Raw genomic sequence first — 23300 nt, 5'->3', positions numbered from 1 at the left:
CAATTATTTTCAGTTGAAAAAACAGGATTCGAGTTGTAAAAACATGACAATCTGTTTGGACTGCTGAATCATATTATAAATATAGACCTTCCAGAAAGCACTCCCCTACCTCCTTTAAGGACTTTGACATATAAGGGTGGTTTCTCTTGTGAAGGATCTCTATCTGCACGTCTTTCCATGAAGTGATGCACTGAGTCTAATAGAGCCTTGCTGGTGGATTTTCATATCTTGAGAACCTGTGACAAGCTGACGATCTCTTCTAAATTGTATTAGTGTAACTTCACCTTACAATAACACCTAGCCCTGACAATTCAGGACAATAATTTGGGGAAGCCACCCTAACAGATGAAAATGTATTATGATGGACACATAGACGGGAAAAGGAAACACTGGTGCCTACAGGAAGGTGGAGGGTGGGAGGAGGGAGAGGATCAGTTTACCTGTGTAACAAAACTGCACATGTACTCCTGAACTTAAAAGTTAAAAAATGTATTGTGAAATTACAATGTTAAAATAATATTTTACTGGAATAAATAAGAAAAAAATAAATAAAGAAAGCCGATTATCAAACCCAAATATGGAAAAATGCTATTAAATCGATTGAAATATTTTGAATCAGTGGGGAAAGGTTAGATTGAAGAAATTGTGCTAGGATAATTGGTTATTTTGAAAAACAATGAAGTGCCTTATTATTCTCATACACTTAAAAATAAACACTAGATGTTTGCACAAAAAGACATAAAACCATTAAAAAATAGAACTTAGCATGTCATTTTGTATATAATCTTAGTATGGAAAAGTATTTTAAAGTACAGCACCAGATACTGACAAGACCAAAAGGCAATTGGCTCAATTCTGCGGGGACCCTCCCCGTCTCAGAAACAATTTAGAGTGCTCCTCAGAATTATACTAACTAGTGAAGAGAAATTGGGATATTTTTCTACAGACTTGGCTCCTTTATTGGCAGATGTTACCCTGAGGATGTTAAAATCGGTGGCACTTCTAGGTTGTCCTACACCTGGGCTGAGCAATTTCCCAAGGTACCAGAAAAAGCACTCAGCAAAATTAGAAAACACAGGTACAGTAGAAGGATAATATCAGTTTTATCTCCACTCCAAGAAATGTACTATTCACATTTTACTCTAAATCAGTCAAAATATCTCCCTTCAAAAGCGAAGATAATACACACGTACTCATTTTCTTTTTTTATTGTTATACTCTAAGTTCTGGGATACATGTGCAGCAGGTGCAGGTTTGTAACATAAGTATACATGTGGTAACATTGTAAGAGTAAATTAACAAAGGCTAACTACCTGGTATGTAGCTTTTGATGTGGTAAATGTATTCTTTTGCATTTACTTGTAAAGGGGATCAGAACATTTACTTTCACATGGAAGAGATAACATACCCATTTCTAGTTTTGCTTCAGGGCAAACAAAATACACACTCCCACAGGGCATCACATTGACCCATTATATCCATGATATGCTGCTTGGACAGGAAGAGAAAAATGTGGTTATTACACTAGAGGCCTTTGTAAGACACATGGGCTCTGGAGGGTGGAAGATATGCCCATTACTTTACAGAAATTTTAATAGGTTCGATGGTTGTAAGAATGCCAGGATATCTCCTCCAGAGTAAAAGAAAAGTTACTTCATCTTGCATCACCTCCCACAAAGAAGGAAGTGCAGCACTTGGGAGGCCTCCTTGGGTGTTTGAAGCAACACATTTTATACCCTCTAAGTTATAAAGTAAGATGAATCCAGCAGTAGCCCATTATACGATGGAAACAGAATAGCCTTGATTAAGTCCAAGGAAAACCAGAGGACATAGGTTAGGTATATGAGCAGATAGCCCAGATCCCCATGCTACCCACCACAGTTGCACCAGTGCATCTCTTTTGGTTTTAACCATATGAAAGTATGCATCAAAAAGTGGGCAAAGGATATGAACAGACACTTTTCAAAAGAGGACATTTATGCAGCCAACAAACATATGAAAAAATGCTCATCATCACTGGTCATTAGAGAAACGCAAATCAAAACCACATTGAGATACCACCTCACACCAGTTAGAATGTGATCATTAAAATATCTGGAGACAACAGATTCTGGAGAGGATGTGGAGAAATATGAACACTTTTACACTGTTGGTGTGAGTGTAAATTAATTCCACCGTTGTGGAAGACAGTGTGGCAATTCCTCAAGCATCTAGAAATAGAAATACTATTTGACCCAGTAATCTCATTACTGGGTCTATACCCAAAGGATTATAAATCATTCTGTTATAAAGATGAATGCACATGTATGTTTATTGCAGCACTGCTCACAATAGCAAAGACTTGGAACCAACCCAAATGCCCATCAATGATAGACTGGATAAAGAAAATGTGGCACATATACACCATGGAATACTATGCAGCCATAAAAAAGGATGAGTTCATGTGCTTTGCAGGGACATGGATGAAGCTGGAAATCATCATTCTCAGCAAACTGACACAAGAACAGAAAACCAAACGCCACATGTTCTCACTCATAAATGGGTGTTGAACAGTGAGAACACACGGACACAGGGAGGGGAACATCACAAACTGTGGCCTGGGGAACATCACACACTGGGAGGGCTAGGGGAGGAATAGCAGGGGGTAGGGGGATTGGGGAGTGATAACATTAGGAGAAATATCTAATGTAGATGACTGGGCGATGGATGCAGCAAACCACTACCATGGCACATGCATACCTATGTATCAAACCTGCACGGTCTGCACATGTACCCCTGAACTTAGAGTATAATTATAAATAAATAAATAGATAAATAGAAAAGAAATTATGTGATTCCATATAACCAGTTGAAGGAGGAGGGGAAAGCTCAAGATTGGTTTACTGGATGAGCTTGGCATGTGAAAGTAAGTCAAAATACATGGTGACTGTATTACAGACACATTTAGAGGTGGTCCTGAAAGGCAGCAGAGAGGGAGAGAACATCTTCCCAGTGGGTAGGACTGCAAGCAGTGTACCTGATCATCCACTTTTTGTGGAAGAAGAAGTGGTTCATGATGGTAATATAAATGCATTATTGGACAGTAGCCAAAGGTCTGGTGATATGGTCAGGAGCTTGAAAGGAAAAGATCAGGAAAGGGAAGTCTAGAGTAGAGGCATATGGATAGACGTATTGGCAGTGGCATGAAATAGGAAGATTTCTGTATCAATCCTGTTTTAATGTTCACAAGAAAGCATTAATTATGAAAGAGTAACTGAAGAACCAAGCAGACAAAGCGACTTTGGCCATTGACATTAACCAGCATTCATTTCGGTCTTCTCGGGACTGGTTTGATGGGCCTCTGAAAGAACTAGCCATGGTGGCAGAAATAGAGGTGATATATGGGCCCAATATCATAGACTTCTATGTACCAAGACAATTTAGCTGCTTCCCTGTATGAATAGCCAAACTGCAGCAACAGAGACTAAGGCTCTTTCTCAAATATGACACTATTTATAAAGACCACTTAGCAGTAAATTGACTATGTTGGACCCTTTTCATCCTGGAAGGGTCAGTGGTTCATGCTCACAGGAATATATACCTATTCTGGGCATGGATTTGCTCCTTCACAGCCTTAATAAGCATCTGGGGGATTTGGGGGTTCCTGATCCACGGTCTTGGAATCCCACACAACAGAGCATGTGAACAGGGTAGTCACTTCATCGTAAAGAAGGGGCACAAATGGATCCAGAACAAGAGGATCCACTTATCATATCAAATATTGCACCATCCAGAAGGAGCTGACCTCACAGAACACTTCTAAATGCAAAGATAAAACACCAATAAAAGTAAACCCTGAAGTAATTGGGTGGCATCCTCCAGGATGCAGTATATGCATTAAATCACAGACCTCCATGTTAGTCTTTAGATCTAATTGGAAGAATGGGATTAAGAATAAGGGGTGAACGCAGGAGGGTGCCTATTCCTCATCATAGTGCCCCACAATCATCACAGCAGTGGTTTGAACAAGCATTGGACTACTCATGTCCAGGAAACAGCAGCCAAGAAGAGGAATCCACATATGACAGGAGTGATTGACTCTGAACTGTAGGGGGGTGTAGGGCTGCTTTAGTAAAATGAGTAAGAAAGGAATACGTATGAAACCAGGTGATCTACTTGAGTGCCTCCTGGTATTCTCTTGCCCCATTTAACTGTGAATGAATAATGTCATTGAAAAGAGTTTGGACACCTCCACAATGAAGGTTTTGTTCACATGACTGGGTAAGCTTCCAAGACCAGTCAAGAGAACAACTGTGTGTGAGGGAAATTTCAAATGAGTAGTGGAAAAGGAAGAGAATAATTACCAGTTCTGGCCCAGAAACTAAACGCAGCAATACAGGCTGTAGTGTGTCCCACTATTGTCCCTCTTCAGTTTCCCTTCATAAAGAGAAGCCCAAAGGAATAAGGAAGGAACCGTTCCATGAAGCTGAATGGAGAAATAGATCTGTGCAGTACAAAGGCGGACTGTGGTAACTATGAAAATGTGCTACTCAGATCCCCAGCTATAGGGAGCATAGTTGCTGGATGGCCTCAACTGCTGCCCCTTGGGACCAACCATTGCATTTGCACCAAAGCCATGCTTCCCTCAGACTTCTCCCAGATAATCACGGAGTGGGAAATAGTAATGCAGGTCAATTCTTTAGAGATGAGGAACTCCTCTAACAGGCAACTTTGTCTCATGGTATCCCTATCAACCTGTCAGAAACCTTAGAACTGTGGACAGTCTGAAAGTATTTCTACCCATCTTTATTTTTTCCTTCCTCTTCTCTCTTCACAAACATCATTTCAGCATTATGATCGGGAGGCTCTTCCTGCCTTCTGCTCCCTTCCCTCCTCCCCCTCTTCCCATAATTAATCCCTTTCACAGGAGTCTTATCTTGGTGTCTGCTTCTCAGGGAACCTGAACTAACATGTGTACCATAAATGTATTGTTTAGAATCACATGATTATATATTGGGAAATGTCGCATCCAAAGAAAATTCACCAAATATCATGGCTGTATCGAAAATAAAGCAGTAATAGTTGTTCATTTTATTTAAAAGGTTACTGAATATAGGTCAGGCACGGTCGCTCGTGCCTGTAAACCCAGCATTTTGGGAGGCCGAGCCCAGTGAATCACTTGAGCTCAGGAGTTCAAGACCCGTCTGGGCAGCATGATGAAACCATGTCTCTATAAAAAATACAAAAATTAACTGGGCGTGATGGTGTGCATCTGTAGTCCCAGCTACTCAGAAGGCTGAGGCGGGAGGATCACCCAAGGCCAAGAGCAAAAATCACAGTCCAGCATTGGCAACAGAATGATACCTTGTCTCAGGAAAAACAGCAACAACAAAAAAGTTACTGACTAAATTTTTTTTTCCCATTTTCCCTCTTTAATTTTTTTTATTCTAATTTCAGGGGTACATGTGCAGGTTTGTTATATAGTTAAACTTGTTTCATGGGGGTTTGTGGCACACATTATTTCCTTACCCAGGTATTAAGCCTGGTGTCCATTAGTTATCTGTCCTGATCCTCTCCCTCCTGCCAACCTCCACCCTCTAACAGGCCCCAGTGTGTGTTGTTCCCCTCTATGTGTGTCCATGTGTTCTCATCATTTAGCTCTCAGCTATAAGTCAGAACATGTGATATTTGATTTTCTGTTCCTGCATTAGTTTGGCTAAGGATAATGGCCTCCAGCTCCATCCAAGTTTCTGCAAACGACATGGTTGTGTTCTTTTTGTGGCTGCACAGTATTCCATGGTGTGTATGTACCACATTTTATTTATCCAGTCTATTATTGATGGCTATTTAGGCTGATTTCATGTCTTTGCTATTGTGAATAGTGCTGAAATAAACATACGTGTGTATGTGTCTTTATGACAGAACAATTTATATTCCTTTGAGTATATATCAAGCAGTGAGATTGCTGGGAAAAATGGTAGTTCTGTTTTTCGGTCTTGGAGGAATCTTCACGTTGTCTTCCACAATGGTTGAAGTAACTTACACTCCTCAGCAACAGTGTATAAGTGTTGCTTCCCCACCCCTCACCCCCACAGCCTCACTAGCACGTTATTTTTTTTAACTTTTTAATAATAACCAACCTGACTGGGATGAGATGCTGTCTCATTGTGGTTTTGATGTGCATTTCTCTAATGATCAGTGATGTTGAGCTTTTTTTCGTGATTGTTGGTCTGCATGTATATCTTCTTTTGAAAAGTGTCTGTCCATCTACTTTGCCCACTTTTTAACAGGTTGTTTTTTCTCGTAAATTTAAGTTCCTTATAGATGCTGAATATTAGACCTTGTCAGATGCACAGTTTGCAAAAACTTTCTCCCACTCTGTAGGTCGTCTGTTCTGTTGATAGTTTCTTTTGCTGTGCAGAAGTTCTTTAGTTTAACTAGATCTCATTTGTCAATTTTTGGTTTTGTTGCAATCACTTTTGGCATCATCATCATGAAATCTTAGCCTGTTCCTATGTCCAAATAGCTAATGCTATTGCCTAGATTAGCTTCCAGAGTTTTTGTAGTTTTGGGTTTTACATTTAAGTCTTTAATCCATGTTGAGTTAATTTTTGTATATGATGTAAGGATGGGGTCCAGTTTCAATCTTCTGCATATGGCTAGCCGGTTCTCCCAGCATCGTTTATTAAACAGAGAATCCATTTCATGTAGCTTGGTCTTGTCAGCTATTCAGAAGAGCAGATATTTGTAGGTGTGTAGCCTTATTTCTTTATCATGTTCCATTGTTCTGTTTGTCTGTTTTGATATCAGTATCATGCTGTTTTGTTTACTGTAGTCCTGCAGTATAATTTGAAGTCAGGTACCATGATGTCTCCAGCTTTGTTCTTTTTGCTTAGGATTGCATTGGCTATTCGACCTCTTTTTTGGTTCCGTATGAATTTTAACATAGTTTTTTTCTAGTTCTGTGCACAATGTCAATGGTACTTTAATAGGAATAACATTAACGTTGACTTTATAAATTGCTTTGGGCAGTATGGCCATTTTAATGACGCCGATTCTTCCTATCCATAAGCATGGATTTTTTAAAAAATTTGTTTGTGTCATCTCTGATTTCTTTGAGCAGTGTTTTGTAGTTCTACGTGTAGAGATCTTTCACCTCCCTGGTTAGCTCTACTCTTAGGTATTTTAAATTTTTTTTTTTTGTGACAATTGTGAATGGGTTTGCATTCCTGATTTGGGTTTTGGCTTGACTGTTGTTTGTGTATAGGAATGTTAGTGATTTCCGCACAGTGATTTTGTATCCTGAGAATTTGCTGAAGTTGTTTATCAGCTTAAGAAGATTTGGGACTGAGACTATGGGGTTTTCTAGATATAGGATCATGTCATCTGGAAACAGGGATAGGCTGACATCCTGTCTGCCTAGTTAGATGCTCTTTATTTCTTTTTCTTGCTTAATTGCCTGGCCAAGACTTCCAATATTATGTTGAATATGAGTGGTGAGAGAGGGCATTGTTGTCTTGTGCCGGTTTTCAAGGGGAATGTTTCCAGCGCTTGCCCATTCAGTATGATGAAGGCTGTTGGTTTGTCATAGATGACATTTATTATTTCGAGGTATGTTCCTTCAATGCCTAGTTCATTGAGAGTTTTTAATATGAAGGGGGGTTGTATTTTATTGAAAGCCTTTTCTGCATGTATTGAGATAATCATGTGGTTTTTGTCTTCAGCTCTGTTTATGTGATTTATCATAATTATTGACTTGTGTATGTTGAACCAACCATGGATCCCGGGATAACACCTGTTTGATTGTGGTGGATGAGTTTTTTGACCTGCCGCTGGATTTACTTTGCCAGTATTTTGCTGAGGATTTCTGCATCAATATTCATCAAGGATATATAAGCCTAAGATTTTTTGTTGATTTTGTTGTGTTTCTGCCAGGTTTTGGTATCAGGATGATGCTGACGTCGTTTAGAATGAGCTAGGGAGGAGTCCTTCCACCTTAATTTTTTGGAATAGTTTCAGCAGGAATGGTACCAGCTCTTCTTTGTGCATCTGACAGAACTCAACTATGAATCCTTCTGGTCCTGGTCTTCTTTTGGTTGGTAGGCTATTTTTTTACTGACTCAACTTTAGCTTGTTATTGGTCTGTTCAGGAATTTAATTTCTTCCTGGTTCAGTCCTGGGATGTGTATGTGTTCAGGAATTTATTTATATCTTCCAGATTTCCTAGTTCATAATGTGCACAGTGGTGTTCATAATATTTATTCTCTGATGGTTATTTGTATTTCTGTGGGGTCAGTAGTAATATCTCCTTTGCTGTTTCTGATTGTGTTTATTTGAATCTTCTCTTTTTTCTTCTTTATTAGTCTAACTAGCGGCCTATCTATTTTATTAATGTTTTTCAAAAACACCTCCTGCATTGGTTGATCTTTTGAATGGACTTTTGTGTCTTAGTCTCCAGTTCAGCTCTAATTTTGGTTATTTTTTGTCTTCTGTTAGCTTTGGGATTACTATGCTTTTGAGTCTCTAGTTCCTTTAGTTATGATATTAGGTTGTTAACTTGAGATCTTTCTAACTTTTTGAGGTGGACATTTTCCTAAATTTCCCTATTAATAAATACTACCTTAGCTGTGTCCCAGAGATTCTAGTATGACATATCTTTGTTCTCATTAGTTTCAAAGAACTTCTTGATGCCTATCTTAATTTTGTCATTTACCCAAAACTCATTCAAGAGCAGGTTATTCAATTTCCATTTAACTGTATGGTTTTGAGTGAATTTCTTAGTCTTAATTTCAATTTTGATTGCACTGTGATTCACGAGATTGTTTGTTATGATTTTTAGTTCTTGCTGAGAAGTGTTTTACTTCCAAATATGTGATTGATTTTAGAGTAAGTGCCCTGTGGAGATGAGAAGAATGTATATTCTGTTAGTTTTGTATAGAGAGTTCTGTAATGTCTATCAAGTCCATTTGATCCAGTGATGAATTCAGGTCCTGAATATCTGTTAATTTTCTAACTCAATGATCTGTCTAATGATGTCAGTGTGGTGTTAAAGTCTCCAACTATCATTGGGAGGCACCTATTTCCCTTTGAAGGTCTCTAAGAACTTGCTTTATGAATCTGGGCGCTCCAGTGTTGAGTGCACATATATTTAGAGTAGTTAGATCTTCCTGTTTAATTGAACGCTTTACCATTATGTAATATGCTTCATTGTTTTTTTTTTTTTTTTTTTTTTTTTTTTTTTTTTATCTTCATTGTCTGAAGGAGTCAGTTTTGGGATTGCTGAATTTAAAGTGTCTCAAAAGACCTTCAAGTATTATCAAGAGGTAAAATCCTTTCTTAGATTTCAGGCCTGAAGGAAAGAGCATCTGGTTCAAAGGTTTAAGTGTATGGCAGGGGAAGCTAAGTCACATATCCAGGCTAGACACAGAACTAGGGTTGGAAGTTGGGGCCTCAACTTCCAGTTTATGGTTCTTCCTGCTGCAGGAAGAGAGTATCTCTGGAACCATGAGTTACTCTTCTGAGAGAATGTAGCCAGTGCTTTTCCATCTGAGACTAACATCAGTTTATTCAGCCCTTCTCAAGACTAAACATAGGTCCTCCTAGCCTGTCAATGTGATGGTCTTTCATAATTTTAAATGCTGTTTGGGAGATTATGATCCTGTATCAATTCTCTAGGTAAAGAGAAATCTGCTCATTTAACCCTTCTTACAGTGTGGAAGGCAGGTTCGCAGAGGCAACGTGCAATGCTTTTTGGAACCATCTGAAAGAACAGCTATTGAGTACTCCTCCTGAATTTACTTGTGCTCTTAGACTTCTAAAAGAAATTAAGGAGGTGAGTAACCAACCTCCCATTCGTGGATGGGAAGTTCCTAGGCATCTCAAAACTTTGGATTGTCAATGGCTATTAATATCTTAAGCAACATACTTTTTAATGTGCCCTACTACTTAAACAGATAGGATGGTGCAGCTTCCATTTTATTTGTATAAGATGAAACTTGACAATTGAGCGATTACTGTAACAATATATAATTCAATTAAACAAATTCTTAATGAAACCCCACTGTGGTCTATGTGTTTCAGAAACACAGAGATGAACAGAAAGCCCTTGCCCACAAGGAACTTATTTATTTATTTATTTATTTTTTTTGAGACGGAGTTTCGCTTTTGTTACCCAGGCTAGAGTGCAATGGCGCGATCTCGGCTCACCGCAACCTCCGCCTCCCGGGTTCAGGCAATTCTCCTGCCCCAGCCTCCTGAGTCTCTGGGATTACAGGCACGCGCCACCATGCCCAGCTAATTTTTTGTATTTTTAGTAGAGACGGGGTTTCACCATGTTGACCAGGATGGTCTCGATCTCTAGACCTCGTGATCCACCCGCCTCGGCCTCCCAAAGTGCTGGGATTACAGGCGTGAGCCACCGCGCCCGGCCGGAACTTACATTTTTGAGTCAAAAGGCTATTTCAATTTTATCCTCACACTTTGGAGTAAAACAATCTAAAAATGTCCTTATCCTTTATTAAGAATACCTCATCTCCTTGTGGTGGTGTGTATTTCCTGTATCCCACACATTTAAAGTCACATTCTTGTTTTTATTTATATTTTTTAACCTCATTCTACCTAAAAAATAATAATGACTACTACTATAACTGATCCCAATGAAACCTTGAATGGTAATTGTCCTCTAAACAGAAAGAAATAATACTCTCTAGGAAACCTAGAGACTCAGTTTTCTGACCCCCAGAAGACATAATCTGGGATGGCTTTGGCCTAAGAGCGTAGTTCATTGGAGAAAGTTTGGGGTTCTAAACAGAACTTGGCTCCTTTGATTTCCTTTGTTGGGCAGATCTTGCTGTCACTGCTACTACCATGGCAGAACCGCCTAAGAAACGAGATAGAAGAAGTTCTGGACACAGATCTTCTCAAGCAGGAAGCAGAACATGGGGCCCTGGATGTCCCTCGTCTTTCTAACTACATTCTCAATTTGATGGCCCTGCTATGTGCACCAGTTCGAGATGAAGCGGTACAGAAACTAGAGACCATAACAGATCCAGTGCGGTTACTGCGGTGAGAGTCTAGATGGGCTGTCCCCCAAATCAGCCTTAGACACTGTGCTAGAGAACTCTGAGCCAGATACTGTGATATAGTACCCATCTTATCTGGCTCTAGCGTACTGACGACCTGACTGGCACCTTTTCTCCTTTCTGGATTATTGGCTTTTATTTTCTAAGGATAACCTCTCAGGCTTCCTTTGATGGTCTTTGGATCAGTTGGGCCTCCTTTATGTCATGATATTGTTAAGACATTAAGGTACAGTAATTTTTCTCCTATAGATTGCAAATTGCCTTTTCCCAGATGTTCTCCTGTTCATCCCCACCGAAACTCTGTGAGGGGACAGGACAGAGGATTATCCGTGTTTCACAGCTAGAAGAACCAGGACCTGCAAAAGTAAAATGATCTGCTGAATGAGTTAGAAATTCGATCACCCACATCCCAACTACCCACATAATAACAGTTAACGCCTTGATGATTTCCTTCCACTGACTACCCTTTTTTCAAGGTGACAGAATGACTGCAGGGGAAAGAGCTCTAATCCGGTAGTTAAAGTGTCAGGAGGTATAACTGTCCTTAGTTTTGCCGTCAACTCACTCTATGGCCTTGGGTCACTGGCCACAGTACCATCATTCATAAGTTGAAGTGGGACTGTTTGTTTTTAAGGCTTCTTCTATCTCTCAAATACTCTGCTTTTATGGCTCCTTGCTTGGATTCCACCCTTTCACATTAGATTTCCTTTAATAGTGTAAATGTTCTGTTTCTCCCTATGGCAGGGGCATCTTCCGTGTTCTGGGCCTAATGAAAATGGACATGGCGAACTATACCATCAAGAGTTTTCGACCCTACCTGCAGGAGCATTCCATCCAGTATGAACAAGCTAAATTCCAGGAACTCCTTGATAAGCAGCCCAGTATGTTTAAAATCTAAGGGCAGGAGAGGGGAGATTTGACCTTGGGTCTGCCTTCCTATAGCAGTAGAGACTATTTTTTATTTTTTGAATAGAACGTTTCTTCCTTGGACAAGGGGTAGGGAGAAGGAGTGTTTCTCTAAGACAGAAAGACCTACAAAAACACTTCTTTATTGACCAAGAGTATGTTTCAAAGCCTTTGTCTTTAAGCCTTGGGATTTTAAGATGCATATTCCCTTCTCTGTCGTAGGTCTCCTCAATTATACCACAAAATGGCTAACCGAAGCAGCCACAGACATCACTACACTATGTCCGAGTTCTCTTGACTCACCTGGCTCCTCCTGCAGCACGGCGTGTTCACTTCCAAACCGGGCAGCTTACAACTCCGAGCCGCCCAGTCCAACAATGGTGCTATACCAAGGCTACCTCAACCTCCTCTGCTGGGATCCTGAAAACGAAGAATTCCCTGAGGTAGGGATGTGTGTTGGGGCATTGCCTTATTCTATTGTATTCGGTGCCTGCATTTGAACCCTCCTCTTCTGATGGGCTGTCCTTCGCTCCCACACCAGACTCTGCTGATGGACAGGATCCGGCTCCAGGAAATGGCGTTCCAGTTGCACCAGTTAACCATTCTGGACTCAGTCTTGCTAGTGGCCAGAAGTTTCTCTGGTGAAGTTTTATTCAGCTCACCTGAATTTGTGGATAGACTGAAATGCATCACCAAGGCCCTGACTGAGGAATTTATCTCCAGGTAAGTTTCACAGATCTCTGTTAAAGAGGAAAATGTGTGGTATTTGGGACATAGGCAGGTAATGTTAATAGTTAATATTATTATTGCTTATTCTTCATCGCAAGCCACACAAAGGCCCTTGGGAACCATCTCCAAGGACTTTAGTGTCATCTTTGATAAGTTGTATTGAGGTTTGGGATACAAAAATAAAACTTATTTTTCCAGAGGAGAGTGTGGAAGCCAGTTTGCCAGAAACATTCCTTATGTGCTTGCTATAAGTGAGTCATTATATCCTTGATTGAATGACAGTGGATTTGAGCTATGTGAATCCAGAAGTTGGTCAGTGATATTGACCATTCACTGCATGTAGGGGCAGGGATACTGTAACAAAGTAAAAGGAGGAGTTGGAAGTCAAGGCATCTCAATATATTTGCAGTTTAATCGGTGGAGTAGGAGAAAAACCATGAAAAATACCCAATAGGATCTTAAAACAATATTTAAATAAAGTTGATGGGAGTGGAGAATGCTGAGTGGATCCAAGGATGGCAGTGAACCGTTGCCCAATGTACTTTGTTTTCTTTGAAGTGGCATATGGTACTGTATGCTTGGATCAGGTGGTACTTTGTGGGTAACAATGAGTATATTTCACTTGCCCAGTGGCTAATGCTCTCTTCTGGTGGCAGAGAGCCGGAATTCTTCCTGGGATAGGTCTGGCTTCTGTTGTGAGGCTCTCTGAGCTTTGCCCCTCTGCCAGGCCCACTCTGCCTTCTCTCCTTCATTATCTAGGCCTGAAGAGGCTATGCTGAGTGTGAGTGAACAGGTGTCTCAGGAAATCCATCAAGGCCTCAAGGACGTGGGCCTCACTACTCTGAGCAGTGAAAATACAGCATCTCTTCTAGGCCAACTCCAGGACATTGCCAAGAAAGAGAACTGCATTCGTAGCATCGTTGGTAAGAATCCCCATGGTCGTGGTGCAGAAAAGTGGCAAGAATGTGGGGGGTGGGCAGGGAGACCTTACCCTAAAAGTGAGTTACCTACCCATTTAAAAATGAAAAGGCATGATCATTTGGAAAGTTTTTTAGCTTTAGTTTCCTCGTCTATAATGTGCACGATTCTAATAGATCTTCTTCAGTTTGAAGAATGTGTATGTGGTTTGAAGGTGGCTCTGCACCCAAGATCTGTGACTCACAGGGGTGGGATACTGTTGCACTAACCCCGCAGAGTCATTCCTGGTCATCTTCTAACTGTCAGCCAAGATACCTGGAGAAGCCCTTTCTGTATCCTATGCTTTAAGCTACCGTGTGGGCCCCTACTCCTCTCCATGGAAGCGATGCTGAGTTAGGCTGTAGGACGTGTTCCATGCTGGAATGGAAGCAGTGAATTTGGCCACCTGATTTGAAGTTTAGCATCTGTTCATAGTCTGGATTGGGTGTATGGGCCTGAACTTGGTGCACTGGCTGCAACATGTGTTGTTACTTTCAGGAACTGGGCCTACGGTCCTCTTGTTAAGTTAAACGTGCACTCGGATCCCGTGTACAACTATATAAAGTAATCTTACAAATCGCCAGAGGTTTACTAGCTCGGCATCTTTTGATCACACACTGTCCTTTGGGAGCTTGATGGCATTCCCTTCCCCCAGACAAACAAAAATCTCATGTATATGGTTTACCCAAATGAGTGAAGAGGTCAGTGAATAACTCGGTTAACATAAAACTTTGGTGAGCAGATAGTGCAAAGGCATTGTGAATTTCTTCTGAACCTTCTTTGTTCCTCTTTTCACTGTTTTCTCCCTGCTCATAGATCAGCGGATCCGTTTGTTTCTCAAATTCTGCTTGCTGCATGGCATGAAGGAGTCTCTGCTACACTTTCCTAGAGGCCTCATTCTCATTGAAAGAGAGTTGGCAGAACTGGGCTGGAAGTTTGTCAGTCTGATGCATCATAATCAGCAGGTATTTAGCCGATACTATGCTGAGATCCTAAAAAACATCATCCTTCCACCTAAAGCACAAGAAACAGATGTGGAGCCTCTCTGATAGTGCTGGACCCCAGCCATGGCAAAGGGGACCCAGGAGAGAGAGGTCAGCATGTTTCTGCTCTGACGTCACCTGCAGCTAGTGAAACAATCAGCCCTCTTCCTCGTTACAGCCAGGACACTGGGATGCAGGAGTCAAGCATATAAACACCATCTGGCCCAATCCCCTTGACTAATAAACTTCTGAGCTGCAAGTAAATTTCAGTTCCTCCTGTGCTCTAGCTGAAGCCTGGTTTTGCATCCTCATCCCCTAACTAGCTGAGTGACAATCCAGTGGGCCCTCCGCTTTCCCTTCGCCAGCTGATCATTCTTCGGTATTCTGGCCTGAGCCAGAATCAGGGCATCAGGTACTGATAAGGGAAAAACCTGGGACTGTATACAATAATGCCCCTCTCCCTCCCCCCCCCCAAAAAAATGGGAAGGAGCTAAAAGATCAAAGAGTGACCTGGACAAGTCCAGCTTGATAACCAGATGAATTGATTGGGACTTAACGTATAGGGCATTCCTGGGTGGCAGCAGGACAGCTCTGGGGATCTGCACTGCCACTCATCTGCAAGCAGCTTTTAAGCTAATTTTCCAGCTCTTTGCCTTCCATATGCAATGAGACTCTTTTTCTAGGTATGTTTCCCGGTACCCTCCGGGATGTTTTGGTGTTCAGGAACACATCGTTTCCTCAGCTGGGCACCATGCATGGCCTTGGATCACCACCTGGCCTTCAGGGTTCAGGCAGCAGACATACAGCCTAAGGCAGTCTGGTGGGGGAGAGGAGTAACTCATTACCCTACAGGTACCAGCATTATTTTCTCCAGTGAAAAATCATTCCCTTGAGGGCTGGGAAAACTCTTTGTGGGATTATCCAGAGAATGCATATAAGGGCTTCTGGAAGTCAGAAATTCACTGAATTCCACATGAAGAGAAGACACAGAACTCCCATTTATAGCACCACATTTCCTTATAATTTTCAAGGATACAGCAATAGTAAGAGTTCCCAACTACTGTTCTACTGTGTGGTTTGAAGCAGTATGAAAACTGGGGATTGGTTGAAACTTGATATTGTCTGACAACAAGCATTCAGCTAAGGACAGGTCCCAGCTTCCATGGGACTTCTCTTTCCTTCCAGTGATTCTAGGAGTCTGGCTTGGAATCTCTGATAATGACAGTAAACCCAAGCAATTAGGTCAGCGAGTGTCATATGAAGTTCACCCCTGGTCTTATTTCTACAGCTGAATGAATCTTCTCTTTCTACATCTCTAGGCTTAGAACATCTCATTCTTCTTGACAGAATCGATGTGAGTATTCAAGAGTGGGGCAGCTGCCATGCTTTTTCCCGCTCCTGGTCTGGGACTCCAACTGCCAGATTATGAATATCAGCTGACTTAGCATCACAAATGATAAATGCTCTTGGTCCATATGGACTTGGGCTTGTTTTTAGAGATTGTAGCAGTTTATCCCATCATTCTCAGGTCAAGTGTAGCAGACAAGCAGCAATCTAGAAAATTAGGGGGAAAAATTAGGTTTCGATCTGGACTAGGTTTGGATTTAGAATGGACGGGGGAATATAGCAACTTACTTATGGGATAGACCCAAACTGGGTGCAAAAAAAAAAAAAAAAAAATAGTGTCCGCATTATTTTGGGGGAGGAAGGAGCTGAGTGCAGCTTACTCAGTCCAAGAAAATTAACAGATGATATTGGAGTTCCATGAGTCCCAAGGGAACCACCTAATTGATTTCCTAGAGGGTGGATACTAGACAGGTGACATAGCTGGGTAAACAGAGTGCTATTTTTACCTTGGCTGGAGATGAGGCACACAGGCAAGCTGTGGAGGGGATCATTCAGGTGTTCTAATCTTGTGACTAGATAGTCTCAGGACAGAGACCACGGCAGATGAAAGTTTCATGTTTAATAAATTGGCAGTGAGCCTTGCCTAGTTAAATTTTCTAACCTGACTGGCCAATATTAATACAATTTTTAAAAAAATATTAATTCTGGAAGGCAGATTATCTTGCAGACAAATGTGTTCTGAAGGGATCCCTATGGAGATGACTTTGGGCTGCAGTGAAACTTTGCTTTATACTTTATAATTACAATCTGATTTGTCTTTATTTCTTAGCGATTTTGAGTTTATTGGTTCTCTTGTGCTTCCACATGGAGGAAATGGGAATCCTGGTCTTAAGCAAGGAAAGATAGCTCCACTCAATTCTGTTCACCCTTTAGGGATGGGTGGATGGACAGTTAGATAGATAAATGGAACATGCACATGGTTAAAAATGACATACATCACAGAGAAAATTCAGTTTCTTTCCCACCTTTGTATCTCATTTCTCCTACTGAGAGGAAACTATTACCACATTTTTGTGTATACTTGTAGAGATATTCTGTGCATATGCAAGTACGTATTACAATTATAACTAATTTTTGTGAGTGTGTAGGCGCCAGGCAGCCTTTTAAGCACTGTACATATATTATTTCATTTATTCCTTGACAATTTATCTCCAATCTACTTTTCTAATTCTAGAACAATGTGGTAGAAAATGCTCTAAATGAGGGTAAGAACCTGTGTTTGTTTGCTTGCTTATATATTTATTTATCTGGTCTTCTTTGAGTGAGTAAGGGAAAATCATTTCACTTTCTTGGGCTTTTTCTTTGTCTTCATCTCTAGAATTCTATACCTGACTAAATTACTGACTTTGTTGTTCAATTCTATAGAGTCGTTTTTCAAAAAAATGCAATCTTTTCAGAAGTCCACGAATAAGAGAGATCAAAGCCAGGCAGCTTGAGTTGAAGTAGAACTGGAAGAAGGAGTTTTGGGGACTGTTTCAAAACCACTGGACTAGATGATATCTAAAGGTTCCTGTATTATTTTCCTCTTTTCTTATGGATGCTTTAACAAATTACTCCCTGAACTTTGTGGCTTAAAGTAACATGCGTTTATTCTCTTATAGTCCTGAGTGTCAGAAGACCAAAATCAGTTTCAGTGCGTCAAAATCAGGGAGTCAGTAGGGACAGGCTCCCTCTGGAAGTTCTAAGGGACAATCCATTGCCTTCCCCTTTTTAGTTTCTGGAGCTGTATTCTTTATTCCTTGGCAAAGCAATGGGTTCTTCCCTGGAGCTCCCAGAGCTCCCATTCCTTTGTCATCCAAACCAGCATTATAGCACCTTGTGTCAGTCATCACATCGCCTCCTTCTATGTGAAATGTCCCTCTCCTTCCCTCTTAATGAGGAAACGTTCTTACATTTAGGGCCTGGCAGGATAATCCCCCATCTCAAGATGCTTAGTCACATTTGTAAAGTCCCTTTTGCCATATGAGGTGACAGTCAGAGGTTCCAGAGACTACAACATGGATATCTTTGGAGGCCATTATTTAGCTTAACACAGTCTCCTCTCTAACTCCCCAAAATTCATGTTCATTCTACATGCAAATTATGTTTGCCTCACCTCAGTATCCCCAGAAGTCTTAACACGTGACACACCAACTCGAGTCGAAAATCTCATCTGTAAATAACCTAAGCTAGGTATGAGACAGACTCTGGGTGTGATCCTTCATGAGGCAAAATTTCTCTTCATCGGTGGCCGTGCGAAGTAGGAAAAGAAGTTACCTCTTTTTGATTATAGTGGTGACTCGGACATAGGATGATAGTTGTAGACAGTCACCCTCCCAATGGGAAAAACTGAAAGCAAGCAAAAAGTTACCAGCTCCAGGCCAACTCGAAATCTAATCAGGTCAACTCCCTTAGGTTTCAAGGCCTGGGAGTATTCCTCTGTGGCTAGAGGCTCTGCCGTCTATGCCTGAGGCTCCACCCTTTAAGTGGACAGAGCCAGGCTCTGTCCTCAGAGTCATCTTTTTGTTTTGAAGAGTAATACATGTTTGCAGCAGAGTACTTTTATCAGCCTTTTTCTTGCCTGTAGAATTTTGGAAGTCCAACAGCCTTCTTTCATTTCATCCTCTGTCACTTTAGTTCAAGTTGACAGTGCTTCTGCTGGCATGGCATTCTTTAAAAACCTCATGTGTTAAGGATTCTCTCCATTGGACCAGAGGATCCTTCACAGATCTTTCCTGGATAATCTTATCTATATTCCTAGATTCCGTTGAGATGATCGAGGGGATCCATGAGTCACATGCACAATTTCATTTAACTCTGTGAATATTCTGATCTTTTTATTCTTTCAAAGCTCTTGCAAAAGATTCTCCAGCCATATCCTTGGCTTTCTCCTTAGTGCATGTTTTCCTGAGAGTAAATCTCCTAATTTTAGCATTTTGTACAGTCTGAATAGGCTGAGAATTTCCCACATCTTAAAGTCTTGGATCCTTTTTGCTTAATAGATCTCCTCTCTCAATTTCTCTCCTTATTCTTGTGTTATACTGCAGGCACCACTAAGAAACCAGGCCACAGCTTCAACACGTTACTGGAAAATCTACTCAAATAAATACTCAGGTTCATCCCTTATAAGTTCTGCTTTCCACACAAATGTAAGGCACGATTGAGCTGAGCTTTCTGCCACCATGTGACAAGAATGCCCTGTCTTCCAGTTCCAAAAACATGTTTCTTACTTCTTTCTGAGCCCTCAGCAGCAGTGCCTTTATCACCCATATTTCTACCAACCGTCTGTGACAATTTAGGTATTCTCTAAGACAATAAAGTCTTTCTTTGCTGCACGAATTCTTTATTGAACTCTGCCACGTTCTTTATTGAGATAAAGAATTGAATCGAATTCACACAACAAAAAGTTTTCTGTTTTAAAAGATACAATTCAGTTTTTTTTTTTTTTCAGTGCACTCGCTGTGTTGTGCGATGTTCCCCATATTCTATTTTGGTAACATTTCCATCATCCTAAAAAGAAATCCTGTACCTATCAGCCGTCAGATTCCTGCCCCAACCCCCAGTGGTTACTAATCTACATTACCAGAAGCTCCCCTGTGAGTGGTATTCCTTGTGGCCTCACAGTGGCTTAACCCTGGGATAAGTCCAGCAAGGGAGGTTAGCAAAGCAATGCACTGTGGCTGACCACTGTCTACCTGGTGGTAAAGTGGCGGCTGCCCTCCCAAGGCGAAGACCTTGGCAGCAGAGAAAGTAGTTAAGAAGGAAGTTTTTTTTCTGAGAGGCAAAGTCTCTAGAAGTGTGGGAAGATCTCTCCGCATGAGGTACCACATAAGGACCTCAAATCCCAAGGCTAGAGAGGAGGTAGAGAGCCTTGGTGACTGGAATCTATTTATTGTCAACTTCCTCATGCCAACTTGAGGCTTAAAGAGTGGTTGGGAAGGTTTTGTTTCGATTTCCCAGCTGCAGAATCTTCCATCTGCCTGGCTTCTGGGCCTTTAGGGCTAGCTGATCGGCCACCTTATATGCCTGCCCCAAGGTCAGGATGGTCTCCTGAGTCAGATCCTGGGAGGAAACACATCACAACCAAAGTAATTTGGGGGTTTAGAGGCTGTTTCTTCCCTTTCTGATGCCTGTCCTGTGTCACCATGCCCCTATGCAGAGCACAGGCACAGGCATAATCTGGACCAGAGAGATTATTACACTGGCAATGTGAGCTATAGTTACGCCATCTGTAATTAAATTGCCCCATTTAGTCTTCAGAAGAAGCCCTTGAGATCGGTTGCATTATATGCCAGTTTTTACAGCTGAGGAACTAGGCACAGTGAAAGTTGTACAAGATCATACAGCTAGTGAATGACTGGGCCCAGAATCAAATGGAGGCAGTCTGCTACCAGAGCCTCTACTCCTAAACACCCCACTGCCATTAGGCAGGGTGGTAAGTTTGGGACACACATAAGGTCCCAGTGATGTTGGGAGTGCCAAGAGTTGTCTAGGTTCCAGAGCCATAGATCTTCTGGAAAACACCATTTTCCCTGACACTGAACAGCAGCATGCACTCTAGTTATTGAGAGGGCAGCAGCGAGCTCTGTGAAAGGTGGATTACAAGGTAGATTAGCTTGCTGGGGCTTCCGTGATAAAGTGTACAAACTGGGTGGCTTAAACAACAAACACGTATTTTCTCACAGTTGTGGAGGCTAGACATCTGAAATCAAGGTGTCAGCAGCACTGATTCCTTCTGAGAGCTGTGAGGGAACGATCTGTTCCAGACCTCTCTTCTTGGCTTAGAGATGGCTGTGTTCTCCCGATGTCTGTTCACATTACTTTCAGTTTGTGCATGTCTTGTACAAATTTCCCCCCTTTTATACGGACACCAGAATGACCTCACCTTAATTAATTACAACTGCAACAACTCTATTTTCTAATAAAGTAACATTCTGAGGTACTGAAGGCTAGCTCTTCAACACACAAAATGTTGTGGGGGGCACAATTCAACCTGTAAACAGACAGCATCCTCACTTCATGGGCTCCGTCATTACCTCTCTTCCATCTCACTGTGGACAGTGTATGTAAGGATGTGCTCCCTCTTCAGAGGTCAGTGCCATCCATAAACAAACTGGAGCAGAAACTTGAGGAAAGAAAATATATTGCCTGGGAGAGCATAGGTACCCCAAAGAAGAAAATTGGAAGGATGTCACATAAAGTATCGGACTGAAGCTTTGGTAAATAGGACGTCGTGTTGACAAAGGAGGAACGTTGGGCAAAATCCAGGCCTTGCCTGACCTAGGAGATAATGGTCTAGAAGCTGTAAAACCTGCCGCTGAAATGGTGGGCAAGCCCCTTCCTTGCTCTGTGCTTTAATGTCACCGATTGTTACGTACTGAATTGTGGCCCGCCAAAATTCATACATTGAAAGCTTAACCCCCAGTGCTTCACGATGTGGCTGTATTTAAAGGTAGCACATTTAACAAGGTAGTTCGGTTAAAAGGAGGCCATTAGTGTGTGCTTTCATCCAATCTGCCTGTTGTCCTTATAAAAAGAGGCAGTTAGGACATATAGTATTAGAGATAGTAGGGATGCACCCACACACAGGGACTAGCAGGTGAAGAGGCGGCAAAACAGCAGGCAGCCATCTGCAAGTGAAGGTGAGAGGCCGCAGAAGAAACCAAACCTACCGGTACCGTGTGTTGGAATTCTGGCCTCTGGAACTGTGGGAAAATTAGTTTCTGTTGTTTAAGCCGTCCAGTCTGTGCTACTTTGTTATGGCACTCCTAGCAAACTAATACACTGCGGATTACAGTGATACAGACTGAGTGATAGCTAAGACTTCATGTGCACGTCAAGCAATTGCTAAGTGCCAACAAGGTGCTGGCAGAGTGCTGGTGATGAGTCCAGCCTGCAGATACCCTGCTCAACAGTGACATTCTCCTGGGGAGCAAGCAGTGTCCTGGGATTCCGTGACTACTGGTTTCCCTAAGGGCATACCTTTATCACCTCCCTCCTCAACCCTTAGAAAGTGCGCCCTCCCACAGTTAAATCGCCACCTTTCCATGATGCAGGTTAGGGTGCTAAGAACACCCAGACACCACTTCTTCCCACTTTAGTTTATTTTGATGGGGTTGAGGAACAGTCTCTAACCTTGCGTGATCCAAGTTTGAAGTTCCTGCTCTTGGATGTGGCCACTGAAGGGGTGAAGGGTTTATATCCAACCACTGGCTTTGTTTAACATGGGGGTTACAGGAGGGTGGGATCATAAGGAGTGCTGCATGGAGGGGAATTCTGAGATCATTAAGGGAATGATGCCATTAAAGCCTCACGAGCAGACCACTAGGACAAATGGAATCCATATTTGCAAAGACCAGCAGCCGTTATGCACTAGGGCTGAGGGCAGGAGTTATTGGCAGGAACCCCAGGGGTAAGGGGGTCAGTTCAGAGGCAAGTTCTGGAACAAGCTGTTAGGAGTGCAGAGTAATACACAGGACCCAGAGGTGTTCTGAGGGAAGGCACAAAAGTTAGTTGGAGATGAGGGATGGAAGAGGGCCTGAAGTCTACTCCCCTCCGGAGTTCCTATAACTGCTTCTGGGCTCATTCCCCACAGAGGCTCCTTGTGAGAAGCACCCCCTGTTGGAGGTGTTTATCAGCTTGATGCCTTGGTACATGATGGGCAGGAAGAGAGGCAACATACGGGGAATAATGCCTCCTCCCAGAGCTAAGCCCTCACAAATTCCATAGTCTCAGCCTCCCTGCCACCATATCCCTAAGCAGAGTGCGCCAGGCCCTGGGGAAATGAGCAGAGGAGCTGTAGCTGGAGCCTCCTGGCTGTGGCTGCCATTTGCTGCCCTGCGTCCTAATCAGCTCTTACTTACACCTCACACTCCTCACTGTTCCACAGATAATCTACCCGCAGCTTGGTACAGGCATCTACAGTGGACGTTGTCCCTCACAGAATTTTTTGACCAGCGTGGAGCCCAGATACTGTGGAAACAAGGAGTGACGAGGCTTAGGAAGCTCTGCATGGCCACCCCTGGGTGGCCAGCCAGTTTTGGACCATGCCACTGGCAGTGTTCTCTAGCCAAAAGATCACCAGGAGCACACCTGGAGCCAAACATACTTGGGCTTTTGACTCATTGCAGTGAGGAAGAACGTAAACCGGGGAGACCCATGGGGTCTCCCAATAAGAGGGTGTTAGAGATGACTTATTTTAGGATTTTGGCTTGTGTTAACTGATTTTTGTGGAGCGTTCAAGGAAGTCAAGATTTGCTCTGGATTGGATTGCTCTTAG

At 42.1% G+C, this 23300-nt stretch overlaps 1 protein-coding gene across 2 annotated transcripts in view; it reads left to right on the top strand.

Annotated features, from left to right (window-relative positions):
• The window catches only part of LOC116545613 (T-complex protein 11 X-linked protein 2-like), a 55737-nt gene that overhangs the window by 11036 nt on the left and 21401 nt on the right, over positions 1–23300 (top strand). The window contains exons 4-10 of one of the 2 annotated variants that reach the window (XM_032272145.1): positions 9691–9811; positions 10823–11043; positions 11805–11941; positions 12189–12409; positions 12508–12689; positions 13455–13618; positions 14469–14617. In XM_032272145.1, the coding sequence (XP_032128036.1) occupies positions 9691–9811; positions 10823–11043; positions 11805–11941; positions 12189–12409; positions 12508–12689; positions 13455–13618; positions 14469–14617 (1195 nt within the window). Of the gene's footprint in view, positions 1–9690; positions 9812–10822; positions 11044–11804; positions 11942–12188; positions 12410–12507; positions 12690–13454; positions 13619–14468; positions 15107–23300 lie in introns of those variants that run through there. The other variant, XM_032272144.1, reaches the window with a different exon arrangement.

Source organism: Sapajus apella, unplaced genomic scaffold (genome assembly GCF_009761245.1).
Source record: "Sapajus apella isolate SASKATOON/1434 unplaced genomic scaffold, GSC_monkey_1.0 scaffold310, whole genome shotgun sequence".
Lineage (NCBI taxonomy): Eukaryota > Metazoa > Chordata > Mammalia > Primates > Cebidae > Sapajus > Sapajus apella.
This window is presented reverse-complemented; position numbering and strand designations above follow the sequence as displayed.